The sequence below is a fragment of the Apostichopus japonicus genome, chromosome 17 (genome assembly GCF_037975245.1).
Source record: "Apostichopus japonicus isolate 1M-3 chromosome 17, ASM3797524v1, whole genome shotgun sequence".
Taxonomy (NCBI): domain Eukaryota; kingdom Metazoa; phylum Echinodermata; class Holothuroidea; order Aspidochirotida; family Stichopodidae; genus Apostichopus; species Apostichopus japonicus.
The window spans coordinates 268770-282081 of record NC_092577.1 but is presented as its reverse complement, the minus strand read 5'-3'; the positions used below and the strand labels follow the sequence as shown (position 1 = coordinate 282081).

At 43.2% G+C, this 13312-nt stretch overlaps 1 protein-coding gene across 2 annotated transcripts in view; it reads right to left on the bottom strand.

Annotated features, from left to right (window-relative positions):
- LOC139984375 (uncharacterized) overlaps positions 1-13312 on the bottom strand; it is a 51166-nt gene that overhangs the window by 30216 nt on the left and 7638 nt on the right. The window contains exons 1-2 of one of the 2 annotated variants that reach the window (XM_071998270.1): positions 11443-11777; positions 10042-10484 (exon numbers count right to left, since the gene is read on the bottom strand). In XM_071998270.1, the coding sequence (XP_071854371.1) occupies positions 10042-10373 (332 nt within the window). In that variant the 5' untranslated portion in view covers positions 10374-10484; positions 11443-11777. Of the gene's footprint in view, positions 1-10041; positions 10485-11442; positions 11778-13312 lie in introns of those variants that run through there. The other variant, XM_071998268.1, reaches the window with a different exon arrangement.

Here is a 13312-nt window from a genome sequence, read left to right as displayed (position 1 = left end):
TCCATGACTACTACTACAGGTGGAGTGTATAGTATGACCTATGTATGCCATCCCTGACTACTACTACAGGTGGAGTGTATAGTATGACCTATGTATGCCATCCATGACTACTACTACAGGTGGAGTGTGTAGTATGACCTATGTATGCCATCCCTGACTACTACTACTGGTGGAGTGTATAGTATGACCTATGTATGCCATCCCTGACTACTACTACAGGTGGAGTGTGTAGTATGACCTATGTATGCCATCCCTGACTACTACTACTGGTGGAGTGTATAGTATGACCTATGTATGCCATCCCTGACTACTACTACAGGTGGAGTGTGTAGTATGACCTATGTATGCCATCCCTGACTACTACTACTGGTGGAGTGTATAGTATGACCTATGTATGCCATCCCTGACTACTACTACAGGTGGAGTGTGTAGTATGACCTATGTATGCCATCCCTGACTACTACTACTGGTGGAGTGTATAGTATGACCTATGTATGCCATCCCTGACTACTACTACAGGTGGAGTGTGTAGTATGACCTATGTATGCCATCCCTGACTACTACTACTGGTGGAGTGTATAGTATGACCTATGTATGCCATCCCTGACTACTACTACAGGTGGAGTGTGTAGTATGACCTATGTATGCCATCCCTGACTACTACTACTGGTGGAGTGTATAGTATGACCTATGTATGCCATCCCTGACTACTACTACAGGTGGAGTGTGTAGTATGACCTATGTATGCCATCCCTGACTACTACTACTGGTGGAATGTATAGTATGACCTATGTATGCCATCCCTGACTACTACTACAGGTGGAGTGTGTAGTATGACCTATGTATGCCATCCCTGACTACTACTACTGGTGGAGTGTATAGTATGACCTATGTATGCCATCCCTGACTACTACTACAGGTGGAGTGTGTAGTATGACCTATGTATGCCATCCCTGACTACTACTACTGGTGGAGTGTATAGTATGACCTATGTATGCCATCCCTGACTACTACTACAGATGGAGTGTGTAGTATGACCTATGTATGCCATCCCTGACTACTACTACTGGTGGAGTGTATAGTATGACCTATGTATGCCATCCCTGACTACTACTACAGATGGAGTGTATAGTATGACCTATGTATGCCATCCCTGACTACTACTACTGGTGGAGTGTATAGTATGACCTATGAATGCCATCCCTGACTACTACTACTGGTGGAGTGTATAGTATGACCTATGAATGCCATCCCTGACTACTACTACTGGTGGAGTGTGTAGTATGACCTATGTATGCCATCCCTGACAACTACTACTGGTGGAGTGTATAGTATGACCTATGAATGCCATCCCTGACTACTACTACTGGTGGAGTGTGTAGTATGACCTATGTATGCCATCCCTGACTACTACTACTGGTGGAGTGTATAGTATGACCTATGAATGCCATCCCTGACTACTACTACTGGTGGAGTGTGTAGTACGACCTATGTATGCCATCCCCTGACTACTACTACAGATGGAGTGTATAGTATGACCTGTGTATGCCATCCCTGACTACTACTACTGGTGGAGTGTGTAGTACGACCTATGTATGCCATCCCTGACTACTACTACTGGTGGAGTGTATAGTATGACCTATGAATGCCATCCCTGACTACTACTACTGGTGGAGTGTGTAGTACGACCTATGTATGCCATCCCTGACTACTACTACTGGTGGAGTGTATAGTATGACCTATGAATGCCATCCCTGACTACTACTACTGGTGGAGTGTGTAGTACGACCTATGTATGCCATCCCTGACTACTACTACTGGTGGAGTGTATAGTATGACCTATGAATGCCATCCCTGACTACTACTACTGGTGGAGTGTGTAGTACGACCTATGTATGCCATCCCTGACTACTACTACTGGTGGAGTGTATAGTATGACCTATGTATGCCATCCCTGACTACTACTACAGGTGGAGTGTGTAGTATGACCTATGTATGCCATCCATGACTACTACTACTGGTGGAGTGTATAGTATGACCTATGTATGCCATCCCTGACTACTACTACAGGTGGAGTGTATAGTATGACCTATGTATGCCATCCATGACTACTACTACTGGTGGAGTGTATAGTATGACCTATGTATGCCATCCCTGACTACTACTACAGGTGGAGTGTGTAGTATGACCTATGTATGCCATCCATGACTACTACTACTGGTGGAGTGTATAGTATGACCTATGTATGCCATCCCTGACTACTACTACAGGTGGAGTGTGTAGTATGACCTATGTATGCCATCCATGACTACTACTACTGGTGGAGTGTATAGTATGACCTATGTATGCCATCCCTGACTACTACTACAGGTGGAGTGTGTAGTATGACCTATGTATGCCATCCATGACTACTACTACTGGTGGAGTGTATAGTATGACCTATGTATGCCATCCCTGACTACTACTACAGGTGGAGTGTGTAGTATGACCTATGTATGCCATCCATGACTACTACTACTGGTGGAGTGTATAGTATGACCTATGTATGCCATCCCTGACTACTACTACAGGTGGAGTGTGTAGTATGACCTATGTATGCCATCCATGACTACTACTACTGGTGGAGTGTATAGTATGACCTATGTATGCCATCCCTGACTACTACTACAGGTGGAGTGTGTAGTATGACCTATGTATGCCATCCATGACTACTACTACTGGTGGAGTGTATAGTATGACCTATGTATGCCATCCCTGACTACTACTACAGGTGGAGTGTATAGTATGACCTATGTATGCCATCCATGACTACTACTACAGGTGGAGTGTATAGTATGACCTATGTATGCCATCCCTGACTACTACTACTGGTGGAGTGTATAGTATGACCTATGTATGCCATCCATGACTACTACTACAGGTGGAGTGTGTAGTATGACCTATGTATGCCATCCCTGACTACTACTACTGGTGGAGTGTATAGTATGACCTATGTATGCCATCCATGACTACTACTACAGGTGGAGTGTGTAGTATGACCTATGTATGCCATCCCTGACTACTACTACTGGTGGAGTGTATAGTATGACCTATGTATGCCATCCATGACTACTACTACAGGTGGAGTGTGTAGTATGACCTATGTATGCCATCCCTGACTACTACTACTGGTGGAGTGTATAGTATGACCTATGTATGCCATCCATGACTACTACTACAGGTGGAGTGTGTAGTATGACCTATGTATGCCATCCCTGACTACTACTACTGGTGGAGTGTATAGTATGACCTATGTATGCCATCCCTGACTACTACTACAGGTGGAGTGTGTAGTATGACCTATGTATGCCATCCCTGACTACTACTACTGGTGGAGTGTATAGTATGACCTATGTATGCCATCCCTGACTACTACTACAGGTGGAGTGTGTAGTATGACCTATGTATGCCATCCCTGACTACTACTACTGGTGGAGTGTATAGTATGACCTATGTATGCCATCCCTGACTACTACTACAGATGGAGTGTGTAGTATGACCTATGTATGCCATCCCTGACTACTACTACTGGTGGAGTGTATAGTATGACCTATGTATGCCATCCCTGACTACTACTACAGATGGAGTGTATAGTATGACCTATGAATGCCATCCCTGACTACTACTACTGGTGGAGTGTATAGTATGACCTATGAATGCCATCCCTGACTACTACTACTGGTGGAGTGTATAGTATGACCTATGAATGCCATCCCTGACTACTACTACTGGTGGAGTGTGTAGTATGACCTATGTATGCCATCCCTGACTACTACTACTGGTGGAGTGTATAGTATGACCTATGAATGCCATCCCTGACTACTACTACTGGTGGAGTGTGTAGTATGACCTATGTATGCCATCCCTGACTACTACTACTGGTGGAGTGTATAGTATGACCTATGAATGCCATCCCTGACTACTACTACTGGTGGAGTGTGTAGTATGACCTATGTATGCCATCCCTGACTACTACTACTGGTGGAGTGTATAGTATGACCTATGAATGCCATCCCTGACTACTACTACTGGTGGAGTGTATAGTATGACCTATGAATGCCATCCCTGACTACTACTACAGATGGAGTGTGTAGTATGACCTACGTATGCCATCCCTGACTACTACTACTGGTGGAGTGTATAGTATGACCTATGAATGCCATCCCTGACTACTACTACTGGTGGAGTGTATAGTATGACCTATGAATGCCATCCCTGACTACTACTACTGGTGGAGTGTGTAGTATGACCTATGAATGCCATCCCTGACTACTACTACTGGTGGAGTGTGTAGTATGACCTATGAATGCCATCCCTGACTACTACTACTGGTGGAGTGTATAGTATGACCTATGAATGCCATCCCTGACTACTACTACTGGTGGAGTGTATAGTGTGACCTATGAATGCCATCCCTGACTACTACTACTGGTGGAGTGTATAGTATGACCTATGAATGCCATCCCTGACTACTACTACTGGTGGAGTGTATAGTGTGACCTATGAATGCCATCCCTGACTACTACTACTGGTGGAGTGTATAGTGTGACCTATGAATACCATCCCTGACTACTACTACTGGTGGAGTGTATAGTGTGACCTATGAATGCCATCCCTGACTACTACTACTGGTGGAGTGTATAGTATGACCTATGAATGCCATCCCTGACTACTACTACAGATGGAGTGTGTAGTATGACCTACGTATGCCATCCCTGACTACTACTACTGGTGGAGTGTATAGTATGACCTATGAATGCCATCCCTGACTACTACTACTGGTGGAGTGTATAGTATGACCTATGAATGCCATCCCTGACTACTACTACTGGTGGAGTGTGTAGTATGACCTATGAATGCCATCCCTGACTACTACTACTGGTGGAGTGTGTAGTATGACCTATGAATGCCATCCCTGACTACTACTACTGGTGGAGTGTATAGTATGACCTATGAATGCCATCCCTGACTACTACTACTGGTGGAGTGTATAGTGTGACCTATGAATGCCATCCCTGACTACTACTACTGGTGGAGTGTATAGTATGACCTATGAATGCCATCCCTGACTACTACTACTGGTGGAGTGTATAGTGTGACCTATGAATGCCATCCCTGACTACTACTACTGGTGGAGTGTATAGTGTGACCTATGAATACCATCCCTGACTACTACTACTGGTGGAGTGTATAGTACGACCTATGAATACCATCCCTGACTACTACTACTGGTGGAGTGTATAGTGTGACCTATGTATGCCATCCCTGACTACTACTACTGGTGGAGTGTATAGTACGACCTATGTATGCCATCCCTGACTACTACTACTGGTGGAGTGTATAGTGTGACCTATGTATGCCATCCCTGACTACTACTACTGGTGGAGTGTATAGTACGACCTATGTATGCCATCCCTGACTACTACTACTGGTGGAGTGTATAGTATGACCTATGAATGCCATCCCTGACTACTACTACTGGTGGAGTGTGTAGTACGACCTATGTATGCCATCCCTGACTACTACTACTGGTGGAGTGTATAGTATGACCTATGTATGCCATCCCTGACTACTACTACAGATGGAGTGTGTAGTATGACCTATGTATGCCATCCATGACTACTACTACTGGTGGAGTGTATAGTATGACCTATGTATGCCATCCCTGACTACTACTACAGGTGGAGTGTGTAGTATGACCTATGTATGCCATCCCTGACTATTACTACTGGTGGAGTGTATAGTATGACCTATGTATGCCATCCCTGACTACTACTACTACTGCTGGTGGAGTGTGTAGTATGACCTATGTATGCCATCCCTGACTACTACTACTGGTGGAGTGTATAGTATGACCTATGTATGCCATCCCTGACTACTACTACAGGTGGAGTGTGTAGTATGACCTATGTATGCCATCCCTGACTACTACTACTGGTGGAGTGTATAGTATGACCTATGTATGCCATCCCTGACTACTACTACAGATGGAGTGTGTAGTATGACCTATGTATGCCATCCCTGACTACTACTACTGGTGGAGTGTATAGTATGACCTATGTATGCCATCCCTGACTACTACTACAGATGGAGTGTATAGTATGACCTATGTATGCCATCCCTGACTACTACTACTGGTGGAGTGTATAGTATGACCTATGAATGCCATCCCTGACTACTACTACTGGTGGAGTGTATAGTATGACCTATGAATGCCATCCCTGACTACTACTACTGGTGGAGTGTGTAGTATGACCTATGTATGCCATCCCTGACTACTACTACTGGTGGAGTGTATAGTATGACCTATGAATGCCATCCCTGACTACTACTACTGGTGGAGTGTATAGTATGACCTATGAATGCCATCCCTGACTACTACTACAGATGGAGTGTGTAGTATGACCTATGTATGCCATCCCTGACTACTACTACTGGTGGAGTGTATAGTATGACCTATGAATGCCATCCCTGACTACTACTACAGATGGAGTGTGTAGTATGACCTATGTATGCCATCCCTGACTACTACTACTGGTGGAGTGTGTAGTATGACCTATGAATGCCATCCCTGACTACTACTACTGGTGGAGTGTGTAGTATGACCTATGAATGCCATCCCTGACTACTACTACTGGTGGAGTGTGTAGTATGACCTATGAATGCCATCCCTGACTACTACTACTGGTGGAGTGTGTAGTATGACCTATGAATGCCATCCCTGACTACTACTACTGGTGGAGTGTATAGTATGACCTATGAATGCCATCCCTGACTACTACTACTGGTGGAGTGTATAGTATGACCTATGAATACCATCCCTGACTACTACTACTGGTGGAGTGTATAGTGTGACCTATGAATACCATCCCTGACTACTACTACTGGTGGAGTGTATAGTATGACCTATGAATGCCATCCCTGACTACTACTACTGGTGGAGTGTATAGTGTGACCTATGAATACCATCCCTGACTACTACTACTGGTGGAGTGTATAGTGTGACCTATCCCTGACTACTACTACTGGTGGAGTGTATAGTATGACCTATGAATGCCATCCCTGACTACTACTACCGGTGGAGTGTGTAGTATGACCTATGTATGCCATCCCTGACTACTACTACTGGTGGAGTGTATAGTGTGACCTATGAATACCATCCCTGACTACTACTACCGGTGGAGTGTATAGTATGACCTATGAATGCCATCCCTGACTACTACTACTGGTGGAGTGTATAGTGTGACCTATGAATACCATCCCTGACTACTACTACTGGTGGAGTGTATAGTATGACCTATGAATGCCATCCCTGACTACTAATACTGGTGGAGTGTATAGTATGACCTATGTATGCCATCCATGACTACTACTACTGGTGGAGTGTATAGTATGACCCATCCCTGACTACTACTACTGGTGGAGTGTATAGTATGACCTATGAATGCCATCCCTGACTACTACTACCGGTGGAGTGTGTAGTATGACCTATGTATGCCATCCCTGACTACTACTACCGGTGGAGTGTATAGTATGACCTATGAATGCCATCCCTGACTACTACTACCGGTGGAGTGTATAGTATGACCTATGTATGCCATCCCTGACTATTAATACTGGTGGAGTGTATAGTATGACCTATGCATGCCATCCCTGACTACTACTACTGGTGGAGTGTATAGTATGACCTATGTATGCCATCCCTGACTATTAATACTGGTGGAGTGTATAGTATGACCTATGTATGCCATCCCTGACTACTACTACTGGTGGAGTGTATAGTATGACCTATGCATGCCATCCCTGACTACTACTACTGGTGGAGTGTATAGTATGACCTATGAATGCCATCCCTGACTACTACTACTGGTGGAGTGTATAGTATGACCTATGAATGCCATCCCTGACTACTACTACTGGTGGAGTGTATAGAATGACCTATGCATGCCATCCCTGACTACTACTACTGGTGGAGTGTATAGTATGACCTATGAATGCCATCCCTGACTACTACTACTGGTGGAGTGTATAGTATGACCTATGAATGCCATCCCTGACTACTACTACTGGTGGAGTGTATAGAATGACCTATGCATGCCATCCCTGACTACTACTACTGGTGGAGTGTATAGTATGACCTATGAATGCCATCCCTGACTACTAATACTGGTGGAGTGTATAGTATGACCTATGTATGCCATCCATGACTACTACTACTGGTGGAGTGTATAGTATGACCCATCCCTGACTACTACTACTGGTGGAGTGTATAGTATGACCTATGAATGCCATCCCTGACTACTACTACCGGTGGAGTGTGTAGTATGACCTATGTATGCCATCCCTGACTACTACTACCGGTGGAGTGTATAGTATGACCTATGAATGCCATCCCTGACTACTACTACCGGTGGAGTGTATAGTATGACCTATGTATGCCATCCCTGACTATTAATACTGGTGGAGTGTATAGTATGACCTATGCATGCCATCCCTGACTACTACTACTGGTGGAGTGTATAGTATGACCTATGTATGCCATCCCTGACTATTAATACTGGTGGAGTGTATAGTATGACCTATGTATGCCATCCCTGACTACTACTACTGGTGGAGTGTATAGTATGACCTATGCATGCCATCCCTGACTACTACTACTGGTGGAGTGTATAGTATGACCTATGAATGCCATCCCTGACTACTACTACTGGTGGAGTGTATAGTATGACCTATGAATGCCATCCCTGACTACTACTACTGGTGGAGTGTATAGAATGACCTATGCATGCCATCCCTGACTACTACTACTGGTGGAGTGTATAGTATGACCTATGAATGCCATCCCTGACTACTACTACTGGTGGAGTGTATAGTATGACCTATGAATGCCATCCCTGACTACTACTACTGGTGGAGTGTATAGAATGACCTATGCATGCCATCCCTGACTACTACTACTGGTGGAGTGTATAGTATGACCTATGAATGCCATCCCTGACTACTACTACTGGTGGAGTGTATAGAATGACCTATGCATGCCATCCCTGACTACTACTACTGGTGGAGTGTATAGTATGACCTATGAATGCCATCCCTGACTACTACTACTGGTGGAGTGTGTAGTATGACCTATGTATGCCATCCCTGACTACTACTACTGGTGGAGTGTATAGCAGTGGCGTAGGAAGGTACTTTTGAGTGGGGGGGCTGAAGACTGACGGCCGGCATGGGGGAGGGGTCTAAGGGGAGGGGGTGTCCCCCTCCCCTTTGGAATTTTTTTGCATTTACAGGTGGCCATCCATGACTACTACTACTGGTGGAGTGTATAGTATGACCTATGTATGCCATCCCTGACTACTACTACTGGTGGAGTGTATAGTATTTCCTAGATGCATGCCATACCCCTATCTTAATGATGTACCGTATGGGTCTATTTTTGCTGGCTGATAGTCCCATCCAGTAATTACCTGCTGCTCATCACCTCACAGCTTTCACTGCATTGGCTGGTGTGTTACTGGTTGTTAATACCATACAGTAGTCAGTAAACATCCCCTCCTCCTGCCCTTGTAATTACCATTTAATCCTACTTTAACACTTACTTGCCATTAGGGCAGGCTTCTGTCCCTGGTTCATCAGTAGTCAGTAAACATCCCCTCCTCCTGCCCTTGTAATTACCATTTAATCCTACTTTAACACTTACTTGCCATTAGGGCAGGCTTCTGTCCCTGGTTCATCAGTACTCAGTAACATCCCCTCCTCCTGCCCTTGTAATTACCATTTAATCCTACTTTAACACTTACTTGCCATTAGGGCAGGCTTCTGTCCCTGGTTCATCAGTAGTCAGTAAACATCCCCTCCTCCTGCCCTTGTAATTACCATTTAATCCTACTTTAACACTTACTTGCCATTAGGGCAGGCCTCTGTCCCTGGTTCATCAGTACTCAGTAAACATCCCCTCCTCCTGCCCTTGTAATTACCATTTAATCCTACTTAAACACTTACTTGCCATTAGGGCAGGCCTCTGTCCCTGGTTCATCTGATCCATCAGACTGGCAATCACAGTAGTCATCATTTATCTGATTCAAGCGGATCACCGCGGACCCATCCGTACATTTGAAAGTATTTTCATTCTCTAAAATGTAGTGTTGTCTGTCTTTTGTTCGGACTCCACGAATCCGTTCATTTGGTGTGGTCTTTCTGTTTAGTGAGTTGCTGCTTGATAAGTTGATCAAACTGACACTAAGGAACTGAAGTAGGGCACATATTAGAAGTAATATGACCACTGATATGAAGTAACGGTAAAACTTGCGCGGTGGTAACATCAGTTTCCTCATGCTAAGCTGTCCTAATAACTAAAATTCTACCTTCTAACAAAGTCATAGTGCTATGGAGCACATATTAATGGTCTCTCGATATGGCAAGTACAGTATCTGTCATTCACTGATCTGAAAAATGAAAGAGATTGTAAAAATAAGTATAATTGAAGCACAATACATCCAGGGACACAGTGACACTATATTACTGTCCTCTTATTGCCCACTCGACAGTGCACCACATTCATGCCAATGATGTTAACTTAATATGCTGGTAATTATAATGCATGCATGACCATAAGGGCACACATCTATAAAACTAGTGTATGTAGGACCATAAGGGCACACATCTATAAACTAGTGTATGTAGGACGATTAATGGCACACATCTATATAGCTCTGTACGTTGGACCATGGAGGTAAAAACAGACCATAAGGGCACACATCTATAAACTAGTGTATGTAGGACCACAAGGGCACACATCTATAAACTAGTGTATGTAGGACGATTAATGGCACACATCTTTATAGAGCTCTACTGTACGTTGGGCTATGGAGGTAAAAACAGACCATAAGGGCACACATCTATAAACTAGTGTATGTAGGACCATAAGGGCACACATCTATAAACTAGTGTATGTAGGACCATAAGGGCACACATCTATAAACTAGTGTATGTAGGACCATAAGGGCACACATCTACAAACTAGTGTATGTAGGACCATAAGGGCACACATCTACAAACTAGTGTATGTAGGACCATAAGGGCACACATCTATATAGCTACTGTTCGTTGGGCTATGGATGTAAAAACAGACCATAAGGGCACACATATAAGCTAGTGTATGTAGGACCATAAGGGCACACATCTATAAGCTGTATGTAGGACCATAAGGGCACACATCTATATAGCTCTGTACGTTGGACCATGGAGGTAAAAACAGACCATAAGGGCACACATATAAGCTAGTGCATGTAGGACCATAAGAGCACACATCTATAAGCTAGTGTATTTAGGACCATAAGGGCACACAAATATAAGAATATTCATAAAACAGTATTAAGCCAGCAAAATCAAGATTAAACTCACCTTAAGTTTCTACTATAAAACTTGTTATATATACTGACTGGTTAGATAAACAGATACACAGCTCAAACGTAAATTAATTCCAGGTCTTCAACATTCAACTTGTAATTAAAAATTGAATATTGGTAATAAGTTGGCTTCATTTACTATTGAAGAATGTCTTCCAAGCAGATACATTGTCAAATGATTACATGTTTGACAGATCTGATGAGTCACATGACCAGAGGGAATAAATCCACAACAAACACTTGCACATGAATGTATCCTTTAGCCTTGATAATGAACCATTGATTGATACAAATCAAACTCCTTCCTTTAGTCTCTCTCCGTGCTCTGTTATTTTCCATCCACAACTAAGACAACTGGAGTTGCATACAACTCTCCAGTTATATGTTCTGGTAAATACGTAATTGATGTGTACGATCTTTGATCACTTCCTATAATAGTTACGATAACATCAACGAAGGGGAATCGGAAGCAGTAGGAGGTCGATAACTTCAGAGTAAATAAACTTGTCCCGCAAACTTGCTGTTGCTACTACGATAGTATTAACATGTAAACAAAGAGGTGCTAGAAGGCTGGAGCTGATTAATGTGCTTCTACTACTATAGCACTAAAACATGTATACATAGAGGTGTGCTAGAAGGCTTGGAGCTGATTAATGTGCTTCTACTACTATAGCACTAAAACATGTAAACACAGAGGTGTGCTAGAAGGTTTGGAGCTGATTAATGTGCTTCTACTACTATAACACTATAACATGTAAACATAGAGGTGTGAGCTAGAAGGCTTGGAGCTGATTAATGTGATTCTACTAAAATAACACTATAACATGTATACATAGAGGTGTGCTACAGTACAAGGCTTGGAGCTGATTAATGTGCTTCTACTACTATAACATGTAAACAAATAGAGGTGTGCTAGAAGGCTTGGAGCTGATTAGTGTGCTTCTACTACTATAACACTATCACATGTAAACATAGAGGTGTGAGCTAGAAGGCTTGGAGCTGATTAATGTGATTCTACTAAAATAACACTATAACATGTAAACATAGAGGGGTGATAGAAGGTTTGGAGCTGATTAATGTGCTTCTACTACTATAACACTATCACATGTAAACATAGAGGTGTGAGCTAGAAGGCTTGGAGCTGATTAATGTGCTTCTACTACTATAACACTATAACATGTATACATAGAGGTGTGCTACAGTACAAGGCTTGGAGCTGATTAATGTGCTTCTACTACTATAACATGTAAACAAATAGAGGTGTGCTAGAAGGCTTGGAGCTGATTAGTGTGCTTCTACTACTATAACACTATAACATGTATACATAGAGGTGTGCTACAGTACAAGGCTTGGAGCTGATTAATGTGCTTCTCCTACTATAACACTATAACATGTAAACACAGAGGTGTGCTAGAAGGCTTGGAGCTGATTAATGTGCTTCTACTACTATAACACTATCACATGTAAACATAGAGGTGTGCTAGACGGCTTGGAGCTGATTAATGTGCTTCTACTACTATAACACTATAACATGTATACATAGAGGTGTGCTACAGTACAAGGCTTGGAGCTGATTAATGTGCTTCTCCTACTATAACACTATAACATGTAAACACAGAGGTGTGCTAGAAGGCTTGGAGCTGATTAATGTGCTTCTACTACTATAACACTATCACATGTAAACATAGAGGTGTGCTAGAAGGCTTGGAGCTGATTAATGTGCTTCTACTACTATAACACTATCACATGTAAACATAGAGGTGTGCTAGAAGGCTTGGAGCTGATTAATGTGCTTCTACTACTATAACACTATCACATGTAAACATAGAGGTGTGAGCTAGAAGGCTTGGAGCTGATTAATGTGC